The sequence below is a fragment of the Syngnathus typhle genome, linkage group LG16, assembly GCF_033458585.1.
Source record: "Syngnathus typhle isolate RoL2023-S1 ecotype Sweden linkage group LG16, RoL_Styp_1.0, whole genome shotgun sequence".
In the NCBI taxonomy this organism is placed as follows: domain Eukaryota; kingdom Metazoa; phylum Chordata; class Actinopteri; order Syngnathiformes; family Syngnathidae; genus Syngnathus; species Syngnathus typhle.
In genome coordinates this window covers 9472220-9497394 of record NC_083753.1, presented here as the reverse complement: position 1 = coordinate 9497394, position 25175 = coordinate 9472220, and the positions used below count along the sequence as shown (strand labels likewise).

At 43.3% G+C, this 25175-nt stretch overlaps 3 protein-coding genes and 1 long non-coding RNA gene across 6 annotated transcripts; 3 read left to right on the top strand and 1 right to left on the bottom strand.

Annotated features, from left to right (window-relative positions):
* Positions 1 to 4659: 4659 nt before the first annotated feature.
* Positions 4660 to 6636, top strand: LOC133169422 (rho-related GTP-binding protein RhoV-like). Of its 2 annotated transcripts, XM_061301618.1 has the most exons (4): positions 4660 to 4950; positions 5660 to 5807; positions 5873 to 5931; positions 5998 to 6636. In XM_061301618.1, the coding sequence occupies exons 1-4, from the start codon at positions 4948 to 4950 to the stop codon at positions 6445 to 6447; spliced, it is 660 nt and encodes a 219-aa protein (XP_061157602.1). In that variant the 5' UTR covers positions 4660 to 4947; the 3' UTR covers positions 6448 to 6636. The 2 variants fall into 2 exon arrangements, with proteins under 2 accessions (XP_061157602.1, XP_061157601.1); XM_061301617.1 differs by lacking the exon at positions 4660 to 4950 and having other exon boundaries at positions 5484 to 5807.
* A 607-nt stretch (positions 6637 to 7243) lies between these two features.
* LOC133169377 (zinc finger FYVE domain-containing protein 1-like) lies at positions 7244 to 14099 on the top strand. The gene is made up of 11 exons (XM_061301528.1): positions 7244 to 8613; positions 8685 to 9189; positions 9335 to 9549; positions 9668 to 9774; positions 9859 to 9967; positions 10065 to 10162; positions 10243 to 10360; positions 10726 to 10896; positions 11089 to 11269; positions 11335 to 11439; positions 12486 to 14099. The coding sequence occupies exons 1-11, from the start codon at positions 8107 to 8109 to the stop codon at positions 12716 to 12718; spliced, it is 2349 nt and encodes a 782-aa protein (XP_061157512.1). The 5' UTR covers positions 7244 to 8106; the 3' UTR covers positions 12719 to 14099.
* A 458-nt stretch (positions 14100 to 14557) lies between these two features.
* LOC133169340 (zinc finger protein DPF3-like) lies at positions 14558 to 25110 on the top strand. 2 transcript variants are annotated; one of them, XM_061301463.1, is made up of 11 exons: positions 14558 to 14643; positions 19039 to 19199; positions 19301 to 19408; positions 21069 to 21193; positions 21380 to 21472; positions 21579 to 21639; positions 21799 to 21840; positions 21906 to 22046; positions 22571 to 22684; positions 22782 to 23508; positions 23601 to 25110. In XM_061301463.1, exons 1-10 carry the CDS (start codon positions 14612 to 14614, stop codon positions 22943 to 22945), a joined length of 1041 nt encoding a protein of 346 aa, XP_061157447.1. In that variant the 5' UTR covers positions 14558 to 14611; the 3' UTR covers positions 22946 to 23508; positions 23601 to 25110. The 2 variants fall into 2 exon arrangements, with proteins under 2 accessions (XP_061157447.1, XP_061157449.1); XM_061301465.1 differs by lacking the exon at positions 14558 to 14643 and adding an exon at positions 17610 to 17899.
* Positions 19629 to 21074, bottom strand: LOC133169341 (uncharacterized). The gene is made up of 2 exons (XR_009718400.1): positions 20549 to 21074; positions 19629 to 20473 (listed from the first exon to the last, which is right to left on the bottom strand). It is a non-coding gene; the product is annotated as an uncharacterized LOC133169341 (long non-coding RNA).
* Positions 25111 to 25175: the final 65 nt, after the last annotated feature.

Sequence of the window (25175 nt, the reverse complement as noted above, 5' to 3'; positions counted from 1 at the left end):
ATTAATTGTGCTGGAAGTGAATGAGTAAAAAAAATTACATATCTTTAAGTGTACTCCTCTTACATAGACTGTAATCATTAGATCGTAACGTGCATTTGATGGGTTAATAAAAAGGAAGGAAGAAAATAAATCAAAGACCTATCCATAGATAAACAAGGCTGCAGCATGCACTAAGAACGAAACTTAAGATTGCATTGGTATATCTTTTTTTTAATACCAAGTATAAGTATAGTTTATATGACCAAGTTGGCCAAAGGTCAGTTCTCCAAAGAAACCAAACTTCATGCACTGTTGAGCATGCACGAAGAAACTTATTGTTGGTGTGTGCAGATCTTTTTAATCTAACAAAAAGAAACTTCTTGTTTTTCACAAGCAGCACTGTTACAAAGACTATTAAATCTAAATGTCAGATGACTCAGACAATTTTGTTGTTGCTCTTATCAACAAGAAGTACTTGTCCAAAAACTCTCTCATGGACTTCTCGTTACATTCAGTAACCAAATGATTCCTGTTTTGCTCAATCGCTTTGATACAATTCTCAGCATTAACTATATATACTATATATATATATATATATATATATATATATATATATATATATATATATATATATATATATATATATATATATATATATATATATATATATATATATATATATATATATATATATATATATATGTAACTATATACTATATATATATATATATAACTATATATATATATAAATATATATATATATATATAAAAAACTATAGATATAACTATATATATATATATATATATAAAAAACTCGTAATTCACATCATATCTATCTATCTACCTATCTATATATATATGATAGCAATATCTCTATTTTTAAAAATGAAGAGAATTTGAAATTTTAGTTATTTTTTATTAATAATTTATTAATTTTAGTAATTAATTTTGACACACGAAGTCGAGAATTTGTCCTCGAGGGCCACATAGAATGATGTGGCGGGCCGTATCTGGCCCCCAGACCTTGAGTTTGACACCTATGCTTTAGGGAGTGTCTTTCAATGATCACTGTAGCCTAGTATATCTCACTAGAATGTTTCATGACTCTTTTCTGTGTGAATGTTAGCAAAAGAGCCACTGTTACACAATGTTGCACATGATGTATCTAAAACTCCCCTCGGTTTAGGTGATTTGTATCGCTTATCCTTTTAGTTGCATGACGAGACTTTAAAAAAGGGACATGACGCAAGGGGAGAAACTTCTAATCTGTGGGTGACAAACATTTTATATTCTATCCATTTTACCACCTGCATGCTAATATGCACCAGGCCTGAACCTTGACCCGTGACCGCGGCGTGGTCAGCGGAAGGCCAAAGGTTTGCTTGGAAGTGCACGGAAGAGTTAAAGAGGAGACCATTAGGCTGCTAATGGAGTCTATCCTCTTTAATGAATGAAGACCCCTAATGGGTCATGATGTAAGGTCACTAGCAAGTCTCCTCCCCTCGATCCCGGTTTTAGATTTCATCAATCAGTGCATCAGAACCACAAGCTTCTGTCCCCTTCATGTTAGATTAAAGACTACAGCAGGTCTGTGTACTTGCGTCATAATTCGAGATCCCATCCATCATGGGGGAACCTGCTTTGGGAAAATGAAAGAACCCACTGCCCCTTCATGAGATGAGGATGTGTGACTCAAAATGAAACTGTGTATGATAACTGATAACTGATCATGTGGTTATAAAGCAGGAGCTGGAATTATGATCCTATTGTTTTGATTTCTGTTTTATTTTTACACTGACTGACCCTTGCACAACACGAGTAAGGGAAAACGGGAAAGCACGTGATTTAGTTGCAGTGGATGGCCAAATAATTTTTTTTTTTTTCAATCAGTTTAAAAACATGCATTCGTTTCGGCAGCTCTTTTGGGAAATCGCAATGCAACAAATTTTTAAATCAGAGATATGGCAACTTTTTTGTGGTGATTTTGAATCCGCCCTTGTTTGTTAATATAATATTATTTATGATATGTAATGTGTTATCAATATTTAAGATTTAATGTGGGTTAAGCAACAGGTTGTTTTTTTGGGTGGATTAAACAAATCCGTATTGCGCAATCTTATCATTTAAAACCAAAAAAAAGCAAATATTTAAAAAACCTGAAAAAAATGTCAACAATTACATCTTAAGCCACATCTGATTAATTTTTGTTTCATTTTGTTGCACTAAAGTCTTGAGCTGAATTTAAAAACAAAAAATTACATTTTAAATGATTGATAGATATTTTTTTATTTCATATAACCAAATACGGGACGTCTCCGTGTCTCATGTTTGCACCACTTTGTCAGCCTGAGCAAAAATACCCTGGAGATTTCCTGCCATTTTTCTCTCAAGTGTTTTCTCTCGAACAAACGGAAAGCCACTTGGTGTTTCCCACACGCTCACAGACCTTCGCTATCACGACTGCAGCTGCCGTAGCTTAGTTGCACTCTATAATTACACCACTCAATTTCCAAAACATTACGTTTACAACTTGTCTGTTCTCCTACTAACCATTTTGAACTTTATAAACAAAAACTTATTTGGAGAGCCTATAGACACATATAGACAAACACGCACATTCATGGAAAATTTGGTGTACTCGCACATTTTGTGGAAGGAAGCCAAAATATGAAACAGGGATGTCAAGACCTCCAATTTTCTTTTTTTTTTTTTTAATTGCAGTGTTTGTTTCTGTGTGTCCTGTGATTGGCTGGCAACCAGTTCAGGGTGTCCTCCTGCTGGGATAGGCTCCAGCACGCCCACAACCCCCGTGGGGACAAGCGGTATAGAAAATGGATGTTTGTTACAACGTTCGAGCCTTCTAATTTGATACTTGTTTCTTAGAAACGTCAAAAGAACATCAAATGATTGCGAGGGAAAAGAGTCTCTCAGAAAGAATGGCAGCCCATGTTTAAATGAGTTCTAAGCAATGATGACAAGGCATGCAAAAGACAAAGCCTTTGTAGGGCGGAGGAAGAAAAAAAATGGGCGTGACTTTGGCTTGACCTTTTTTTTTTTTTTTATTATTTTTTGGGAGGGTTCACTGGAATAAGACAAAACTACTACAACAGCAAGCGCTCAACAAACTATGGCTTTAATTCACTTAATCGTTTTATTTTTGTCATGTTAACAAAATTGACTTTCAGAGATATATATATATATATAAAATAAATAAATAGAATAATCGAACAGGATAATTTTGCAGGGTTTCGGAGCAGGACTGCTGCGTATCCTACGAGTCAAAAAGGGGCAGACCCCCTGTGGAGGGTAAACTAGGATTAGACCTGCCGCCTCTGGACTCCTGCCAGGGTTTAATGGAGCAGGAGTGCCTGAACTGACAGGGATGCTTGTTTGGTGGCCAACAAGGACCTCAAAACACTTTAGGCCTTACTTCAAAATCCAGACAGGCTGTTTTACCCTAAGATAGTTCCCATTAAAAAGTTATCAGTAGTGTTGTGAAAAAACAACAACTTTTTTTTATTTGTCAAAACCCCACAACATTATGGGAGAAATTAATTTGAATCAGAATGGGGGAATTTTCTGATAATAAGAGCAGGTTAAAAGATCCAGATGATGTCAATGGAGGTTTATCCAAACACGGGTCAGGCAATTGTCACGCAATGCTTCCATCCATTTTCTATACCCGCTTATGCGGTTCAGGGTCATGTGGAAGCCGGCCGGAGCTTGAGGTGGGGTGAACTCTGGATGATCAGTGATGATCACATGTCACGCAATGTATAGAGGGCAATTAAAACAAGCACTCCACTTAATCCATCAGAAATCAAACGAGCGGGTCGAGCCCTTTGACCTCATGACTTTAACAATTTCAAATCAGATTAGGTTCAAATATGTGCAGAACCCCAACCAAGATCTCAAAAGTCAAACCTCGAGTCTAGAAAGAACCATTTCCAGAACACGTTGTCTCCGTGTGATGGAAGCGCCCAACCCTCGGTAATCCGCAGCCAGCCTTTAAGAGGCCGGCGATTTAACGCGACATTATGCGGGGTGATGTTATGCAAATGGGGGTTTGATCACTTCGTCTTTATGCCAGCCACTTGTTTTGTGTGCTGTCTGTCATGTTGATCTCAGGCTTAGGGTGGGGCTTAATCTTTTAACACTTATCTGACAGATTTCTCCATTGTTGTCAGATTTGTTATAAGCATGTTTGCGTGTTACAATTCAAACATGGCAACCAATTTACTGGTATATCCAGTATCTAGATACAACTTCAATTGAATTCACACAAATTGTCAGAAAGATTTTTTACATTCCTATATGGACCTTGACTAAGCAGAGGGCATTTTAGAATCTACGTCAGGAGAGACAACCCAACTAAAAGCCACACTCCGAGGAGTATGTGAAAATATTTCCAGACAACATGTTTACATGAAGAGAGCGGCTGCAGATTGCTCATTGGCGCATTGCTGACATCTGCTGCAAGGTTTCCAAACTCGCACAGCAAGAAAAAGAGCTGACTGGTCCAACGCCATTTAGGCTCAGGATGGGCTTTTATTGTGGTGGTAAGGGCTATTTCCTGTGTTGGACATTTTACCTTGAATGGAGGAACAGTATTGTAAGCAACAGCTGGTAGTGGCCCATGGGAGCTTGCAACATGGGGTCCCAGCTGTTGCCCCCCTACCTCAAAAGTGTGCAACACCACAGGTGGTGGGAAAAAGTGGGAGAGAAAGGGGAGAGAAAGATTGAATTTGAAACAACGGCAAACAGGAAGCCCAGACCTTACAACACAATGCACGCACAGTTTCCTGCAGGAATAGACAGATAAGGAACAACACTTTGTTTTAAAGTCATATTTTCAGCCCGAAACGTTTCCCGTAGCTCTAAACCACGTATTTTACAATGTGTGGATATTATATTCGACTATAACCATTTGGGCGAGTTATCCATCAAGAAGAATCAATCACAATACAAATGGTAAGACAAAGCTGTGGAACCGCATCCGTTCCAAGACATATTTTTCCGTTCCAGAGTTAAGCAGTTACCATCATAAAACCTTTATGAACGGTTATGGCAAAGTTTTTTTTTTAAACGTTGTAATCTACTAATGAAGGTCCTCAACTGTGAACTTTTGTTCCTTGCCACAGTTCTGACAATACTGTATTGTACTGTCTCCAAACCAGAGCAACACTTCCCTCTGTTGGCCAAAACCGGTATTGCATTTTGGAAGTAGAGTGAAATTCATATTCTTTTCCTCGTAAATCCTCCTCCACTCATAATATTCATTTGCTTGATTATTGAAATCCTTTGTTTCATTATTTTCAACCAACTAGGATTGTTAGTTAAAATTTACAGCACAATTCACAGATTTATTTGCATTCTTTATTTATTCATCTTATTTATTGTGAGGAGAAATTATTTTTTATTATTTAGAAACACGTCAAACAATTAAAATGGGCGTGACTATGCAAATGGTATTGGACAGTGTCTGTTTGGGATCACTCATCTGATTGGCTGCTTTTGTTTTTTTGAACTGGAAGTGTCCTTCTTCCCATTTGGGGGGGAGGCAATTGAAGACCTCTTCATTACAGTATTGTGACCATGCTGAGCGGACTGAGTGGTGTGGCACGCCGATGATGTTTGGAATCTAGGAAGAAAACTAAAGATGGCACTGCATGCTCCTCAGTGGCATGAGAAGGCCGGCTGGCCAAAGGAAGAGTTGAGCTGCCTGCTGGTTGGTGATGGAGCTGTGGGGAAGACGAGCATGATCATCAGCTACATCTTCAACGGGTACAACAGCGAATACAAGCAGACGGCGTTCGATGTCTTTACAGGTAGGATAATATCATTTAAATAAAAATAAAAAAAGGAACACAACGGATATTTATTCAATTCACAGGTTTGGTTCATGTGAATGGAGTTCAAACACGACTTAAATTGATAGATACAGCTGGACAGGTAAATACCTCACAAGATAATGTTTTGCAAAATGTTGTATGAATTTGTGCTTATGATTGTCAACAGGATGAGTTTGGCCATCTTCGCTCTCTATGCTACGCACACGTGGACGTTTTCATTCTGTGTTTTAGCCTGGTCAATCCTGTTTCTTTTGACAACGTGGCTTGCAAGTGGATCCCGCAGATCCGTTCATGGAACTCCAGCTCTCCCATTCTTCTGGTGGGTACACAGTCTGACCTTTGCCATGATGTAAACATCCTTGTTCATCTGGCCAGGCGGCATGCTAGACCGGTGGCATCGGGCCAGGCCGTGAGCCTGGCACGTAGGATCCGAGCTTACGGTTACATGGAGTGTTCGGCTTTGACCCAGCACCACCTCAAAGACGTGTTTGACTACGCCATCTTTGCTGCCGTGAAGCACAAGCACAATGCTGCAAAAAGCAAAAAGCTCGGTTTGGTGAAATGCTTTAAGACTTTTTGGCAATCTGGATGGAGGCGAATGTTCAAATCAATGTGAGGAAATTTTGTCAATTATGAAAGTTTTGGTCTTTTGACGCAGCTCCTCATGGGTTATACTTCTTGGGATTGTATGGCTGCCCTGATTTTCCTGCTCATGATTGGGTGATTTATGAGCTGGACAAATCAAAATGGACATTATGAAGCTGCACACTTCTTTCGTCTTATTTCCTTGAATTCCTGTGTTGTTTGTCACTCTTTTTGTCATTTATATTTTTGTAACTGTCTGTGTATTAAAGTGTGTAATAAATGCACAATGGAACAGCATACGTTTTCTTTTCTTGCTAACTTCCAATTTGAAAACAACAAGTAGAGTGAGATTTTGTCATTGAAATAAAATTGGAGGGAAAGCAGCACCCAGCAAGTGTTATTTGGGACAAATGGTCACCTGCTGACACTTTGAAGTGCTTGTTTGCAAGACAAAGGCCATTTAAAGTCAGCCACTGTGGGAAAGATTGGGTTGGGGCATGTCCTCCAATCCTGTTAATCTATTACACTTGCTAAAATACTTGGAGATTTACTTTAATTAGCACAGTAATTTATAAGACCCGTTTTTTTGTTTGATTAAAAAATTAATGAATCATGAAGTATAGAATTAGAAATATATATTTTTCAGATTTAACTCACACATCACTTTGTAAATAGTTAATTAATCAATATATATTTTGTCTATTTATTTATTTCTACCTAATCTATGAATGAAACCTGACCATTTGTCCGTTTGGTTATTTTCCGTCTTAAAACTACATCTCCCATGATGCAACAGTGCCCCGCCCTCCTTTGACCCCTGTGACTGAAAATAATCTGATCAGCTGATCTGACCTGGCGACAAAATAACGTAGCTAGAGAAATTTGCTTGGGAGGGGATTTAAGAACAAAAACAATGCCACGGCTCGGGCGGATTTAAAAAAAGGACTTCACTTTTTAGAGGCTTTTAAAATGATGTTGTGAGGACACTCCTCCCCTTTTGATAGTGTCCGCTCTTGATATCGACTGACCGCAGTTTTGTTGATGTTTTGAAGTGTATGTCGCTAGCTGTTCTTTATTGGCTGCTGTTCATTTTGTTGTTGGGCCCGCCGATTAGAAAACGACTGCGCTGTTTCAGACAAAGCTTCAATTCGAACAGAACCGCTAGCTTTAATGAAAGGGTTTCTTGTTTTATTGCCGATGAATATCTATCGTGTAGCCGGCGAGCTAATGTTATGATTACGGGCCAGTCTGGTAGGTAGCTTGTTGTTAGCATTATTTGCACATTCACAAGGCGTGTTTTTCTCGGGTTTGTTAACGGCTTCGTACACGTCTCTCTATATTTTTATTCGTGTTGTTGTGTCAAATGTGCAAGCTGTGTATGTAGTGATAACGTTTTGGTACAACCTAGCTAACCGCTTGTTGGAAGTCAGGTGTATTATTTGTGTCACTACTAGGAAATTGTTCATTTACATGCTTGTTAACGCACACCGACTAAAATCCCTTATTTTATTGTTTACAAAAGAAACAATTAACCTTGTCAGAATGCAGCTAATTTAAATTGACTTTGTTGTTTATTCTTTAGCCAGAATTATAACAAGTTTAACGTTAAAAGTACTGTTGGAAATCGCTGGGGCTAAAGTTAAAGCTTTTCCAAAAGGCAATCAGCTCTATTTTGAAAGTGTCAGAAACGATGAGTGGGCATGGCTCATCATCTTCAGAAAAGGTAGTCAATACAAGTCTAACATGTCAAGAAAGTTACGCCTGTGGTGGCTTGGAGGAGGCCGCCTTTGAGTGTGAAGAGTGCAGGACCTTGCAATGTGTTTGTTGTGACCTGGAGCTCCACAGTCAGGAGCGTCTCCAGAACCACAGGCGGCTCCAGATTAGCTCAGGCTATGTCCCTTACTGTGACAATTGCAAAGGAGGGGACAATGGCAAACGTAGCAGGTCGGTGGTCCGCTGCCAGAACTGCAAAGTAAATATGTGCCAAGAATGTCAAAAGCGAACTCACAGCGGAGGGAACAAGAAGAAACACCAGCTCGTATCGTATCTAACGCCACCAAAACACACGGAGCTCAAGTCTGTGGAACCTTCTGTTCAGCCTGTCCTCCAAGTCACTGATGAGAATAAGTCTCTGCGGGCAAAAGTCCTGGAAACTGTGTCCAGTTTCCTCCTCGTTGATGAAAATGAGGAAATGCAGGTAAGCTGTACAGAAATTGTGCGTCGTAAAAGTGAATCAAATTCTTATTTGTTTGATTTGAATCTTTGCAGATAAAAGATGAGGCTGCATTTGTGAAGAAACTGAACTGTGGCGCCGGCCAGCTCCTAAAAGTGGTCTCCATCTTTGGTAACACCGGAGAGGGCAAATCCCATACCCTCAACCACACTTTCTTCATGGGCAGGGAGGTGTTCAAAACTTCTCCCACCCAAGAGTCCTGCACGGTGGGCGTGTGGGCGGCCTTTGACCCCTTCCATAACGTGGTGGTCATCGATACAGAGGGGCTGCTGGGGAACACCTCCAAACAGGGCCAGAGAACCCGTCTCTTGCTCAAGGTGCTTGCCATCTCTGACCTCATCATCTACCGGACCCACGCCGACCGCCTCCACGACGACCTTTTCAAATTTCTCGGGGACGCCTCCGAGGCCTACTTGAAGCATTTCACCAAGGAACTGAAGGCCGCCACGGCTCGCTGCGGTCTGGATGTTCCTCTCTCTACTTTGGGTCCTGCTGTGATTATCTTTCACGAAACCGTCCACACTAAGCTCCTCGGCACAGGTAAGAATTCTGCTTCCGCTACACCAGGCGTACCTTTTGATCCTACCGGGCCATTCCAATTTTTTATTGTGAGGAAAAAAAAAAAACATGTCACAATGTGTGAAATATGACACGCATTCAACTCCAACTTTGTTTTCTGTCTTAGATAAATCACACGAATCAGTAGATCGGCTGCTGTTGGAGCGTTTTAAAAAGGTCTCCCGTTTCCCGGAGGCCTTCAGTTCTGTTCAGTACTGGGGCACGCAGACTCTCACTCCGCCCACTGATTTCTGCGGCCTGCAGAATAAACTGGAGCAGCTCTTGGACAGTAACGCCACGCGTTCTCCACGCACCCCTGTGGTCATCTTCAAAGCTCTGCTGGTAGGACTTGCATAATAAAAGCAGTTACAGACCAGAACTTCTCAACCAGTTAACAATTCAGATTAAAAAAATCAGCTTTGAGTTGTTTTGTAGTATTCTCTTATTGATTTCCCGCTAGGCCTTAAGTGAGCGCTTCAGTGGGGAAATCGGAGACGAGCTGGTAGCCCACAGTTGCTTCTTCCCTGATGAGTACTTCACTTGCTCCAGCTTGTGCCTCAGTTGTGGGTCAGTGTCTGTTCAATTCCAAATTACGCCTCCTGCTGTTTGGAGATGCCTTCTAACGTTCCGACCCACCGATTGCCATCGCAGATCCGGTTGCAAAAACAGCATGAACCACCTGGGCGAAGGCGTCTGCCACGAGGCAAAGCATCGTTGTCGCTATTCCATTCAGCATGATAATCGCATTTACACCTGTAAGGTAAGCACTGGGAATTATATCTTAATTCTGACGTTCACTCGGCCTGATAAAGCGTCTAGGATGAAACGTAAAATGACCGCTTGTTGCGTCACCTCAGGCTTGTTACGAAGGAGGCAAAGAAGTCGTCGTCATCCCGAAGACTTCAGCCTCCGCAGACTCTCCTTGGATGGGCCTCGCCAAGTACGCCTGGTCCGGGTGAGTAGATGGGGAGGAACCAATTGAGCATTTATTCCCCTCTGCCCAATTTTTTGTGGCTAATTTGCATTCATTTTCAGGTATGTTATCGAATGCCCCCACTGTGGAGTGATCTATCGGAGCCGTCAGTATTGGTACGGGAACCAGGACCCAGTGGACACCGTTGTCCGCACTGAAATCCACCACGTTTGGCCAGGGGTAAGATGTTGCAATCTCAATACTGAGCAATAAAATGGCAATTGGATTATTATGAATAAATTATGAATAAATTGGAGTTATTGACCCCTCAAATTTCGGGGGGTTAGTCCTACGAGGGAGCCGCAATCGTCTTTACCATATCAAGATTCTGATTGTCGGTATGAAGGCTGGAACCGGATAGGTGTACCAGATCCATAAATAGCAAGACGCCAGCACGCCATTGCAGCAGGACAGTAATAGTAGTCAATAACTCTCTATTAGATTCAACATGACAAGCCATCAACAGGCAACAGCGTGCCCAAATAACCACACATTGATTGATTCATTTTGTCGTGATGAAGTAATCGAATGCCTGTGTTGTGCAGTCGGAGGGCTTTTTAAAGGACAATAGCAACGCAGCACAGCGTCTTTTGGATGGCGTGAACCTGGTGGCCCAGTCTGTGTCGGAGCTCGGCGTCAAGCCCGCCAAGGCCGTCACCTCCTGGCTGACGGACCAGATCGCCCCCACCTACTGGAAACCCAATTCCCTTATCTTGGTGAGCGACCCTCAACACGACTCCCAACGATACTCTGTGTCCCGGGGGATGTTTATGTGGTGTTCCTTGCCTGTTACTCAATCTTTATGTGCACTCGCAAGATAAAATGTGGACAGGACGTCTCCTTCCCCCCCCACCTATTACAAAACAAGACTTAGTCAATAATAGCGGCTTGTTTATCTCTCCCATAAGCTGTGCCATAAGTGTCAAGCGGTCTTCCTGGAGAACGACACCAAGCATCACTGCCGTGCCTGTGGCGAGGGCTTCTGCGATGGCTGCTCTTCCAAAGCGGCCCCGGTCCCCGAACGAGGCTGGGGTCTCGGCCCTGTCAGGGTGTGCGACGTGTGCTTTGAGCAGAGAGCCTTACACGCAGGTAGTGTCACACATCCCCACTCACTTCCTTCGGAACACATCAGTGAGAGATTTCTCTTCACGCAGCTCACGAGGAGGACGAGGAAGAAGGCGGAACGCTTGCGAGGAAGGTTGGCGAGGCGGTGAGCAACACCATCGGGGTTGTTGTGACCGCTATTGACATCCCGCTCGGTGAGTGTTGCCCCAAAGCAAAACCTCGAGAGGATTGTTGTGTAACACGAGTAAGCCACTCTGTAAACATGGCCGTAGTCGTGCATTGCCCTCTGGTGGCAGAGGCGTATCGTCGTTACACTCAAGTAGTGAGATCTTTTTTCAGTTTCCATCCCAAATTAGATCAGCCTGCAAATCCGCAAGAAAATTAACGTGTCAAGTTTTGGTTGTGGACGATCGTGACTGCATCTTCCAAGTTTTTCTCAATTCAAATGTCAATAATATGGTCTCTGAAGTCATTAATTGAGACGTCCTTTAAAGATTTTATGGCGCTCAAGCACTGCTATTTAACATTCAGCCCCGACATTAACTGCGCCGTCTTATTGTAATCGAGAGATTCAGCAGATGCTCGATTGCGCAGTTAATTTCATTTTAAAGGCCCTCGTTTCAAATTCACTCTTTTACATCATTTAAATATCACTCATAGTAGCGCCTGTGGAACAATTTCCCGCAGAGGGTTCGGTGATTCAAATTCACGACAGGAAACATCCCGTAGCGTTAAAAGAATGTCCCTTTCCGTTTGGACACTCACCATGTTGCTCAGAAATGTATTTTCTGGCGTGATGTGTGTTCTCCAGTTACACACCTAAAAAAATCAATCCATCTTCTTTACTTATCTCGACACTCTGTTGCACTTTGACTGGAGCGACAGAACGACGACTTTAAATGAGACAGGAAATAACACGGAGTCAAGTAGTATTTCAGTCTGACACGCCGCTTCTGGTCTTCTGCCATTCCCCCTCGGAGTCAGCCAGCTGTCACAGATGCGACAGTGGATGTGCGAAAAAAAGCCCGCCGCCATATGGAAATCGTGGCACTGAGACGCTTTCAATAAACAAACCGCCAGTAATGATAATGTACATACGATGAGCACCCCACAAAAAAAAAAGAGATTATTCTTGTTTTTAAAGTTGCGCGGCCGTCTGGATCAAATGAGCATTTGATGCCCTCAACATTTTTGCTAGCACGACTCTGAATTTAATATCGATATTTTATGCTCCTCGAAGGCCTGGTAAAAGACGCCGCCCGTCCGGCCTACTGGGTGCCCGACCAGGACATCCTCTCTTGCCACATCTGCCGACGCCAATTCACCGCCAAGCTGTCCAAGCACCACTGCCGCGCCTGCGGCCAAGGCGTGTGCGACGACTGCTCGCCTGAGCGTCGCGCCGTGCCCTCACGCGGCTGGGATCACCCCGTGCGCGTGTGCACCGGCTGCAACCAAAAAGCCGGAGAACTCTAACCGAGACCACCTTCCTTTACTCAGAGCGCTCGGACAGAACCGCTCGTTCGCTTCCTTGTCCGGCGGTTCTGGCTTTATATCTGTGGAGAGGAAGTGCTTAGATACACTGTACATAGGACACAAACCAAATTTGGGAAGGTGAGCGTTGATGTGGCCTTTGTAGAGCAGCTGGAATCTGAGGCACTTGACTGAAAGTGTATATCCGCATTTCCACTTTTAATTATTATCTCCACATGTCCTCATTTGTATGATAGATAAGGCTAATGAGGTATTTTTTTACTCCAGGAAAATATTGATTTAAAAAAGAAAGTATCATTTAAAAAAAAATACTAGCTAGTGGTGTTAGAGTCCAGCCATTCATATATCAAGGAGCATTGTTTCTTAAATGTGTTTAACGGCCGAGAGATGTTTTCTATGCGTGCAGGTTACATTGCATGCCGCGTTGCAACCTTTTTTTTTTTTTTTTTGCACTAAGCCTTTTTTTTTTCCCCCCCAACTGTTATAGGCTGCTGCTTACTATGGCCAAAATAACAGATGTCCAAATTTGGATGGATCTGCCGTGCCAAATCATTCAGGTCACTGTCCGTGCTGGTATGATATTTATAATTTAGCAAGTCAGTTGTGGGTGTATGATGACATAGAACTGTTAGAGCTTGAAAATGTATTTATGTTTGAGAGTTGTAGTAAAAATGAAAAAAAAAAAAAAAAATCCGATATGCATGACAGTATGAGAACCTCATGGCCTTTTTTTTGTGGTTGCTCTTTGAATGACGTAATCTCTTACCAAGCATTGTACGTCTCAGACTTCACATTCTAATTTTTAATGTTGTCATTATTGATAGCTGCGTTGTTATTTGCATCTCTGATTCTGTCTTGTTTATTTCTCTTGCTCTGACTATCATCTGTGATTCTTCTTTTGTTTTGTTTTTTCAGTTTCTATCAGCCATTCAAAATGTATTTTGCCATTTTTTTTTAACAGTATTTTTTTTCTCCCCCCATTCGACATTTACTGTAAACCATTTCATTGCTATGTAGTGACTGCCGCTTGAACAATATGAAGGGACTGTCAGGGTTCACGTATCTGTTTGAAACGTGATACTGATGAATGTGTATCAATACAGATGCTTGCCCCCTCAAGTTATCTGGTGTAGGGGAAAAAAAAAAAATCACGTGTGACTCAAAATTGGACAAAATGTTGTATCGCACATGATATAACATTGCACAGGAAAGAATAGCAGCATCATGGCACAAAACTGGAGTTCATTCCTATTTGAAAAAAAAAGAAAAAAAGTGCAATCTGTTGCTTCACATATCTTTGGTGTTTTTAAACGTGTGTACGGCTGAAAATATTTGACAAAGATAAAAAGTGTCACAACATGAACCGAGACTTGCCTTTTTGTCTCTGATGTGTGTTTTGTGTGTGAAACCACTAACTGCAGTCCGATGTGGGAGGAAAAGATAGTGTTTGCATTCCTTGCTGTTCTTTTCTCTCACCACTGCAGCCTCAGATAAAGTGAGGAAATGTTTTCCCTTCGTGCTTATTGATGATGCCTATAAATAATTCATAATTAGTTCAATGAATAATGAAACAGCTTTCGTGTGTCCATTCTTCTGACGTCGTTAGGTGTTCCTGGAATGCCGAAACAAATAATCCTCTTTACTTTAGTTGCGACTCTCAAGCTAAATATGCTGTTATTCAGTGAGGTGTGTAAAATATAGAGTGAAGGGAAAACCCTTTAAAATTATTTTGAGTTTACCACCATTAAGCCACGCCCCGTCCGCACATACCGCACGTCTATTGGTCGACGAGTCCATCCCGAGCTGTGATTGGTCCGTTTCCATAGGTTTCCCTCAGAACTGCAAGACGCCGATATTGCATTACATTGTAGCAAAATGGCGGCTGTCATTCAGAATCCACTAAAAGCGTAAGTAATTTAGACGTTTTTTATTTATTTATCTTAAGTAAACTGTAATTTATTACTTTGTTAATAACTGGCGTGGTACAGGTAGCCGTTAGTGCATGCAAGCCCCTGGCTTGCGAGTGTTCGGCCGCTATGGCTGTCTAATTTCATGTTGGTGTACTTCTTGCATGGCAAAGTAGCCTCGGTATAGTTGTTTTATTTTCACAAGATTTAAACGTGTCGCCTTCAAACGTGACGTTAGCTTAGCACCAACCTAGCTTCTTCGGTGAATGTCGCCTTCCATGGCTGTATCTTTTTATTTTGCCAAGCAAAGTGTCGACACGGTGCCTCTCCTCTGCTTTCGGACGAATTGAGAGGCGTTTTTTTTTTCCCTTTCATTCCCCCCCCCCATGTTAACTCGGTTGCTTTTTTGTCAAACGACGCGGCGGAATATCAAGTGACATTCCGAGAGTGCTTTCTACTTTTGCAATTTGTCGACATGTCAACTTTGGCTCGTCGGAGCGCAGACGTGGTCAGGAGCCGGCGAGGAGGAGGGGGAGGAGGAGGAGGCATTTTGTGTTTGCATGCTTGCTTGCCAAATCGACCAAAGTGCCAGCACAGACACCAGAGTGGGGGGGGGGGGGGGGGGGGGGGGGGGGACTGCAAATTTCTACCACAACATTATGCACAAGTGTATCCATATTTATCTTTTCAATGCTACAATGCTCCACCTTATTTCCTTTGTTCACATGCATTGCCTTACTGGTGCACATACAATCCAAAAAAGCAGATCTGTTTCTTCTTTAACTCTGATGATTTGCACACTGAGTCAGTCCATCCTCCTCCTCCTCCTCCTCGTGCAACTAAAGTAGGCGTGCGCCACTGTGCCTTTAAGTGAAGGAGTGCGAGAGATTAGCCTGGTCTGGTCCAGGATCCTGGGCCCATCTGTCAGAGAGATGCTCCAACAGGGAGGAAGTGTTGGGCCCAAGCAGGAGAACCATCTGCTCCTCCAGAAAGAGATGTCCCTCTTACTCCTTCTTAGCCCAGATCTTAGTGGACCTCACCACACTTTGCCTCGTCACCATTATTATTATTTGCCCTGTTGTTCTCCGCTGTTGTTGTGATTGGATTGCTAATCGAATGTACGCGGCTCGCACGACATACGGGATGTGTGTCGTATTCGCCACATTCACACATGGGGGAGTCGAGCCAACGGCCGTAATTCAACATATCATTTATGGCTGAATGTGTTCAGCTTCAGCCCGTGGCCTGTCATGTCTCTGGCCATGTTCTCGGTATGTTAGGGTGCTGTTCTGTTGACATTCTTAGCATGGCAACCCCTACCTGTATTCCCACCGAGCAGATAATATCACCTAAATCTGTTTTGTGGCCTGTTATTTATTACGAGCTGCGCAATCAGCTCTGTTTTGCTGCTAGCCAAACGGCTCAAAGCAGCACTTAATGTTAAGATGTTATTGGGGGGGACATCTTCATACATTATATAATAACTTTATTCTCATAAAATCTAAATAATTGAAATATTTTCTCACAATATATTCTGCTAACATAAAGTGGTTTAATCGGCCATTACATCATTCTAGTTTCCACCTTCCTTTCAGACTGATGTATAATTAGCGCCACTAATTGGATGTCGCTCCAGAGAACCAGTGTGACCTTTTTTTTTTTGTATTAAGAATATTCACTTTAGGGAAATGGTTTAAAATTGGCCTGGAGAGATGGTGGCCAGTGTGAGGTCTTTAGCGACAATCTGATTGAAATGGCGCTCTGAATATTAATTGGATAAAGTTAAGTTTCATGGGCTCGACACCGATTCCGGCTCGCGTGACATCACGCCCGGGTAGATCCGGCCCATTTGTCGCATTTCAACCAATTGCCGGAACTCGGCTTAGCTTCCTTTTGTATGTTTTGTAGCGGTAAATGCTCATCTGTTTTTGCCTTGGGGCTGTGTAGCATTATTGTGACATCATCGTCGCGTGACACGGTGGAAACTGTCACAAAGAAGAAAAACACAGTCGCCAATGGTGGTGTGTTCTTTTCTCTTGGCTTGTTATTCTAAAGAGAGACAAAAAAACAAGTAACAATTCAACCAATGAATGTTTGAAATTGTTTTAAAATGAAAACAAAAAAAACACCCTGCCAGATTGCTTATTTGGGTGCTTGATAACTTTTGACGCCTTAACCAAGATAACATTGTTGGAATTCTTTCTTTTGTCTTTTTGGCTCATGGCTGCTGAGTTGTTTTCCAACGAGGGATACAAAAGGATTTTTACTTGTTTGTTTTCTTGCTCTGAGATTTTTTTTTTTCATGCAGAACACAGATTGTCTTTCTATTTGGATCTCATTCAAATGTGTTCTTATAACAGCACTTGGGATCTCAACATAATCTGACAACAAATACTTGTGCGTTCGAAAAGTCAGATCCCGCTCCCTAGCCATTAATTTCCAAACCGATTAAGCGGCTCATGTTTGAACTGTTTTTTTTATTTTTATTTTTTATTTGTACTGCGTATTCACTGAACTCTTCCACTCCTTTTTTTTTTTCTTTTTTGGCACACTTGAACAACAGTTTGGAATGAAGTTTGGAGATCATTTCCAAACGCACCCGGGGTGTGTTTGAGCTTGACTGTTCATGAACTCGGTTTTTATTAAAAAGAAAAACAATATTTGGTTTAAAAAAAAATTAAAGTAAAATCATCACAATTGGGCCCAGTGAGATGTATTGTTTTTTTCTGTGGTCATATTTGGTCTGGTTTAATCCTCTCCACGTTCCGCCTTGTATTTCCTGTGTCTGGTTGTGTCTGTGTGGCAACCGCCACTTCCTGTCAATGAGCTGCACACCTTTGCAAACCGAGTAAGACTCATCCTCTGGGTCGTGGCTTGTAGTTGCTCGTGTCTTGCTGAAGAGTCGCAAAGTGACACGCGAAATGAGCGTTGACACATTGTCACATTACCAGCGCAGCCATATAAAGCGCTGACAGGAGTACACTGATCGCGGCACGTGCGCCGGCGAGATGATTAACGCTGCCTTTCATTACATTATAGTCGGCTAGCAAAAAAAAAAAAAGCTTAGCTTAAGACACTATTTGGAGATGAGTGTACCTTGCATCAGACCAGCCTGCAGCCACCAAAAGACTTTTACGACTTATTTGTTGTCTCAACCCCCCCCGCCTAGCCCGAAACACCGCCACTGAGCCTGATTAGCATCCGACGTTCAACTCGAGTGGTCTCAAGAGCTGCTTCCATGTGGCACAGCCTTTGAGTGAGTCTTCTGAGCTTGAGCCCACTTCAGGGACCATTTACAGCCGCTGTGCGCTTTTGTAAGCTGATATGTCATGTCGCGTTCCGTCACTGATGCGCAATGATGTCGAGGAATGGTAGTGAAGGGTGCAGCCGGGAGTTGGATGTTCATTTGGAGAAATGTGTCACATTTAGGGATGCGCATTCAAAGTTGAGTTGTTGAGTTTTGTTTTACAAAATGCATTTATGAACCTAACCTTAATGCACAAAGGCCTCATCATTTGGAACACAGCTCAAATTGTAGTTGGTCATCTTGGAATCTCAGCGTACCTGTGACTCGTCCTCACACACTGCGGCTTTGTCCGAGCCACGATATAGAAGGTTTTTTGTGCTCGCCAGCATTCCTGACACGGCTGTTCATCTGCTACACATTGTCGTGTCAGGAGCACGGACCGGAGGCGGAGAAAAAGGGGGGTGAGAGCAGGACAAGCGAGACTCCACTTAACCATTCCAGACTCGACTCGCGGCCGTCGGCTCATTAGTTTGCCTTCAAAATGGCTGTCGTGCTAATGTTGTAATTGGAAACATGTGGTGGGGGCCCGTGCGGAGATGCCATCTTGCATCCGGGACGACCGGCGGACACGATTTGCCTCGTCGGCCTATAGATAGAAATCGGACGCACGGTACCTATTCAGCGTTTACCCTCCGTCTTTGACATAAATTAGCACCCGCCCTTGTGCGCTCGCCACTCGGCCGAGATTAATTAACTAGGCTAATTAACATAGCAGGCATGTGGCAGAGAGTGAGGCTTTGACTGTGAAACATCCTTGGCTATCCCACTCTGAATATTAACACTGAAACGCTGAGGGACAGCCAAAGTCTCAGCAGTGCTCAGGAAAGTGGAACTAAGTCTGAGCGTCTTAACTGCTCTCTTGTCACAGGAGACACTTAATACGAGCCGGATGGGAATCGAGCCAATAACACGCATGATAAATGCTCATTTTTCTACGGCGAGGAAACAATTTGTCAATCTCACGCTAGTCACTAGCCATTATTTCAGCTCTTTTTTTTTTTTTTTTTTTTTCAGGAAACTGACTTTCAAGTATATTAGATGTTAATAGACTCAGTAAATGTCAAAAATACACAATGTGATACTTGCAGGTTGGGTGACCAGTTCTACAAGGACGCCATTGAGCAGTGCCGCAGCTACAACGCCCGCCTGTGCGCCGAACGCAGCGTGCGCCTGCCGTTCCTCGACTCGCAAACCGGCGTGGCCCAGAACAACTGCTACATATGGATGGAGCGCCATCATCGAAGCCCAGGTAGACACACACGCGATTGACATTACGATTTGAAGTCATGTTTAATCATAATTTAAATGGACACAAGTAGTGAAACGGTTTTGTGTCCGACGTCTGAGCAGGCGTGGCGGCCGGGCAAATGTACACCTATCCGGCCCGCTGCTGGCGGAAGAAGAGACGGCTTCACCCCAACACCGACCCCAGCCTGAACATCTTCGGCCTCAAGCTGGGTAAGTTTGTCGCTTTCTCTTCGGCGATCGATCTTCAATGACGATGTGGCGTCGTCGCGCTAAAGTGGCCACGTTTACCCGCCTGTTGAACTTGTTTTGTGGGGAGAACACCTAATTAAATTTGCCGCTCCTTGAAAGCGGATTTCATTTTTAAAGTTATGCAATAAAGTTAGGCCTTCTCTTGAGATGTTACGTTGACCCTTGTCCCTGCTCCTTCCCATTCTCCCGCTAGTTTTTTTTTTTTTTTAGCACCTATAACTGCTTTTATCTCCTCACGCGCTTGGCAAGCAGCTGAATTGACAATATTATTGTCAGCGCCAGAATGTTTTATCGCAACTTACATTGACAGTCTGCATACATTGAGGTCAGCTACGACCGCGCAGTTGATGCCGCTTGTTGATTTTTGCTCATGGCTATTTATTGATAATCTCATTGATCCTTGGCCAACGGTCAGAAATGTTCATTTACACTTTTCAACAGGGATTCAGAACAGGAAACATGCGTATACTTTTTTTTTAGTTTTGACTTGTGCTCACTCCCGATCCATAAAAGGTTGGCCTTAACAATATGTATAAATTTATGAAATATTTCTCTGGAGCCAGCGCCAAAAAATGAGCTTGTTCAGCTGAGGTTTGTCCAGTCCATGTTTTGTAAGTTAAAAACAAAGTGGTGAGATAGCATCTTAACTAGGTCTTTGTTGTCCAAACACATCTCATTGTTGCCTTTTGTTTTCCGCTGAGACCCCCCCACCCCCCTTCTCCTTCTCCTCCGCCTTCTCCCGACAACCGTGTGCTGTGTCAGGGAGAGCCTAGCAGAGGCGACACACGCATCGATTCATCTCATCATCTAGGATGCAGAGCACGTTGTGCATCTGGCCAGAGGTGGATCAGCGGCAAGGAAGCCGGCAAACTTGCACTCATAGCCGGCGAGCTTCCCTGTCGTGCTGATGGCGTGGTAGTCGCTCGGGCTGCATGCACAATCAGCTCCGTGCTGCAGGCTGCTGCCGGCGCTATTTTTAGCCCACCGGCTCACGTGGGTGATTGGCGAGGGAGGGGAGGTGGGCCCCTGTCTCGTCGCGGAGAGTTGAAAGTCAGACACAATGGTGAGGGGCTGCGGAGGACTTGTGTGGCTGTTTCTCACCTATGCAGCATCCTCAAAGCATCTCCATCAGCGTGGTGAAGATACTTCTTAAATAGGATGTCGGTCTCTAAGCTTTTTTGTTCATTCTCCACCTGCCTCCTCCTACACAGTTTGTTTTGTTGGAGGCGAGCGCTGCATGATGCACTCAGGTTCAAGTGATGTGTCCCCGGAGGTCCTCCGAGCCAGCGCAATATCCAAATAGTGCAGCGCTACTGACAACGCCTTTCCTGCATAAAGATGGACATGAAAGTAGTGGCTGTCACACATTTGTGTTGCAAGAGAAAAGCTATGCAATAAATAGCAAACAGATGCTGAAGTAAATTGCTACTTGCTTTTTTTAAGTCGAGCGTGAGAAGATAAACAAACACGGGCTGATTGAAAGCTCACTTGCACGGTTCAGCGACGCTGGCCTTGTGCGACGGGAAAAAAAACACACGCATTTTAAGCTTTGTGTAAAAAAAATGACTTTGAATCGTTCGTCACGTGGTGCTCTTTTTTTTTTTTTTTTTTTGGGTGGCAGACAACGGCCTCATGTCCAAGGACGCGTTGCCCACCCAGAGCACAACGCTAGAAGCTCTGCTGAGAGGCGAAGGTCTAGATAAGAGGAACTCCAGGAACGACGAGGAGAGTTTGCTGGAGATCCAGGTGCCTTCATTCACAGTAATCTGGCGCACTCTTGCGTCAGCGTCTTCACACAGCATTCTGTCACGATAAAAACAAAACAAAAAAAAGTGAGGGGTGTTGCAAGCTGCCAAGGAAGAATCCGGATTTCTACACAAATATGCAAAATTGTTCAAACTGCATCCTCATGTGTGTCATTTTCCTCCTCAGAGAGTTCTGGAGGCAGACGCAGCAGAAGATGCTTTCGACGACGACGACTACGAGGTGGACACTCCAAAGAGGAGACACCGAGGCAAAGGAAGGGTGAGTAAGTGGATCATAAGTAGTCAACACTTAAAAATGAGTACCCTTCACGACCATGCGGGCTACTGCTCGTATGTTTGAGGTGAAACGGGTGGTTTGTCTTCAGGGTCGAGGTTCGGGCCGCAGGAAGGCTGACATGGATGATGACAAGCCATATGTCTGTGACAGTAAGTGGACATTTTGACACGCTAGTAGACGAGGTGGAAAAAAGGTTGTTGTAGTACCAATCTTGACCTGTGTGAGGCAGCATCGAGTGTGCTGTCAAATCATCATCATTACGTTGCTATTCTTCTTGTCATTTGTATTGTGCTGTTTTTCTTTTCCAGACAGATACAAACAGAGGAATAATTCCAAATCATCAACTTCAGGTAACTTCAGTTATCGCTGCTGTGTCGTTTGAAGAGGTTACAGGATGTGTGTGTGTGTGTTACAGTCTATGCGAAGCGCTACAGGAGCCGGCCGGGACTAAGCTACCACTATACAAATTCCCACATTGCAGAGGAGGGCAGACCCGGCGAGAGGAGCGCTGTGCCTTCCAGGTCTGCTTCAGCACAGCCCACTGACAGACACAAACGTAAGAATTGCTCTCACTAACTTGCTTTGCCTTTTGTGTGTCTGTTCAGCGAGTCTGTTGTCCCAAAAAGGTTTGATATGCTCGTCTTTATTCTACAGTCGTACTACTTGCTGCTATTTGCATGTCCTCTGGGGTTGTATTGTTGACATTCTGCTAATGACTCGCCAGCTCTTAGCTCAAGATGTTTGCAGATACTTTTTTTGTTTGTTTTGTTACATTATCAGTGACAAATGATGCAGTTTAAATCGTAAATATAGAGAGTAATTGCTTTTTCACAGTACTGTAGATTAAGGTTAATGTAATTAACAAAATTTATTGACGTAACTGAACCACGCCCACAAAACGAAAGGTTTAGGATTTTCTTTTTTATTTTAAATCTATTTATTTTGGTATTTCTGTACGGCCATGCAGAACCAAATTGAATGTTGTGGGGAAAATACTTGCTAATGTTAATAATATAGTTCATAATTATTGTTAATAATTTTTCAAATATTATATATATTTATTTTAAATACTTGTCTCAGGTCCAAAGGTGCCGATCGGGACCAGGATTCCCAACAGATACTGTGAGAAATGTCAGAACGCCAACAAGAAGCTTATGAAATCCGGCTCCCCCTGCACAACTTGTCAATGCACAAGTGAGTTTTTACTGCTCTGTTTATTGATAGGCTTTTCCTCAAATGATGGCATCACACCCCAAAACTTAAATCTGCTCCTCTCTCTCCCGCGAGCCAGCTGACGGCGGCGAGGAGAAGGAGGACAACGGCAACGTAGGCGGCAGCGAGGAGCTGTTCGCCACCACGTCGGAGAGCGACGCCTCCACCTTCCACGGCTTCGAGGACGACGAGCTGGAAGAGCCCGCCGCCAATAGCAACGGATTATCCGGCCGGCACAGATAGACAGACGCTAACATTTTCCATCTACAAAAAACAAAAACATCACAAAACATCTGGATTCATCTCTGGCAAAAATCTGCTGCTTCTTCTCGCTTTTTTTTCGCCCCCTCCCCCCAACTTTTTGTTTGCAGAAAGCACAATGTGATCGCTTCAGGACAAAATATATATATATAAGTTGTATTTTATCTACTGGACATTAATTTATGAAATTTTATTTATAAATATCTATAAATTAAGTCAATTAATGACTTGCAAAACTTTGAATTATTTTTTTCCCCCTTTTGGAGCAGAAGGAGCATACTAACGTGTGAACAAACAAACAAAAACACTGGAGCAATCAAAAACTTTTTTTTGTGTTTGGAGGCTGTCGGATTGTCTTAGGAGCCTTCAACGAATTTATTTTTATTTTCTGAAGGATCTTGCCATGACATTGTTGTGGTCTGTGACTGGATTATCTTTTGACTCAAACACGAAGGAGACGATAAACGGATTGCTGCAATGGCGATGTTCGGAGATGAAGGAATTTTTTTTTTTTGATAGACACGAGCCGCTTAGTGAATCAAAAGGTAAGTTTTGGGCATTTCTTGCTTACTTCCAAAAATGTTTTCACAAAAACAGATGTCACGTGCTGTCCTAACTTGACTTTCCTGTGTTGTAGGAGCAGTCGGCACAGGAGAGTAAACATGAATATCTAATGAGCCTTCCTGAATTTGGTCCTAAATGTCAGTCCAACTTGTGATTGTTGTGACGCTCCACTGACTATGTGAAGAGTTGATCTCCTCACTTGGGGAAAAAAACCAATTGGGTCAAAAAAGAACCAAGTGTTGCTTGGGTCAGTTTGACCTGACTTTTCCGGGTTGGTTTCTTTTTGGTTATCCTTGACCCAACTGTTTTAGAATGATTGGGATGAAGGAGGACTTTGGATCAGAGCCAGCTTCCTTGAGAACTACAGCGAGACGAACAAAGAGGCCTTTGTACTTGTCGGGCCTGAAAACCCCGCCCACTCCCAGTTCCCCGTCGCCCTTTCCTCCTTGCCTCCGCTCTCGTGTTGTGCGAGTGTGATCCGATGTGACACTAAGACGTCATTACCCTCATCACTGTGCCAGCCCGCCGCTCTGCACTGCAAACCGGCTCTGACAGCCATACCCCTCCCTCCCCAACCTGACTGGACCAGGGACCCGACCAGCTTTCTCCCCATTCCCCCAGCCATAGAGTCGGTGCTTAACTCCACTAACACAAGCGGACCTCTGAACCTTTTCGCTCATCGCTCGACTTGAATCGTCTTGCCTGCTCGCTCCGCCTGTGCATTTTTTTTTTTGTTTTATTCTGATTTTTGCGGGATACCTCTGGCCACCGAAACTACTCAGGCCACCTTCATGACTTCATCCCTTCGCTTTTGATTGTTCAGTCTCTGTCGTCGCAGGCCAGAATCTTGTGATTGTATTGAGGTGGCGCGGAGGCACGCTAACGCCGCGCACGTGTCCCGTAATTATTGAGCGCACACTACCAAGGAACGCTGCTGGAACACTGCAATAATTCAGTTGATGTGCTTGCGTGTATGTATGTGTGTATGTATGTGTGTGTGTGTGTGTGTACGTGCGCTTGGAAGGAAGGCCTATTTGTGTGCTACTTAACATTAGACATTGAAGGCATCAGTTAGAGATGGGCATCTGATGTCTCTCCCAATTCATCTGTTGTATACTTAGGTGTCACTTGCACGTTCACTGCACCCCCTCCCCCTCAGGGACCCTCCTCAAAGTAAGTGTGTTTATCCAGCCCTCAGCTATCATGCGCACGAGCTGCTTCACCGTCACCCGCTGTAAACAAAAACGCTCAAGTGTGGTCAAAGTCCTCGGCATCAACTCCCGAATGCAAACTCAACTCCCAAATGGAAAAGTCATCCTTACCTCGAGCAAAACGCAGCAATAGCCCACCCTAAGCCCATTATCCCATGCACCCCCCCACCCCCTGGTGCTGTGTGAAGGGCAGTGATTGAAGTGTGTGTGTTTGTATGATTAAGTAGGGAATGGAGCCAAGAGAAGATGAAACAGAAATCATTGAGTGCTTGCTTCATCTTCTGCTGTAAATATACCATCTGTCAAAATGGATACAATGAAGTTCTTTGTTAAACTATTTTTATTCTGGAACAATAAAAATAGAAATGGTAATATTTGGTCATTTTGGTTCTATGTTAGATACACTACTAAAATTGTTTCACTGGAAAAAAAATTTA

Bases quoted from the DNA above. Each gene is read 5' to 3' on its own strand.
- LOC133169340 (XM_061301463.1), top strand. From the start codon at position 14,612: ATGGCGGCTGTCATTCAGAATCCACTAAAAGC. The intron at 19,409-21,068 runs GTAAGTTTGTCG...TTTGGGTGGCAG, and splicing joins CATCTTCGGCCTCAAGCTGG to ACAACGGCCTCATGTCCAAG. The intron at 22,685-22,781 runs GTGAGTTTTTAC...CCCGCGAGCCAG, and splicing joins CACAACTTGTCAATGCACAA to CTGACGGCGGCGAGGAGAAG.
- LOC133169377 (XM_061301528.1), top strand. From the start codon at position 8,107: ATGAGTGGGCATGGCTCATCATCTTCAGAAAAGGTAGTCAATACAAGT. The intron at 10,163-10,242 runs GTGAGTAGATGG...ATTCATTTTCAG, and splicing joins GCCAAGTACGCCTGGTCCGG to GTATGTTATCGAATGCCCCC. The intron at 10,361-10,725 runs GTAAGATGTTGC...TGTGTTGTGCAG, and splicing joins TCCACCACGTTTGGCCAGGG to TCGGAGGGCTTTTTAAAGGA.
- LOC133169422 (XM_061301617.1), top strand. From the start codon at position 5,639: ATGGCACTGCATGCTCCTCAGTGGCATGAGAAGGCCGGCTGGCCAAAG. The intron at 5,808-5,872 runs GTAGGATAATAT...TTCAATTCACAG, and splicing joins GGCGTTCGATGTCTTTACAG to GTTTGGTTCATGTGAATGGA. The intron at 5,932-5,997 runs GTAAATACCTCA...GATTGTCAACAG, and splicing joins TGATAGATACAGCTGGACAG to GATGAGTTTGGCCATCTTCG.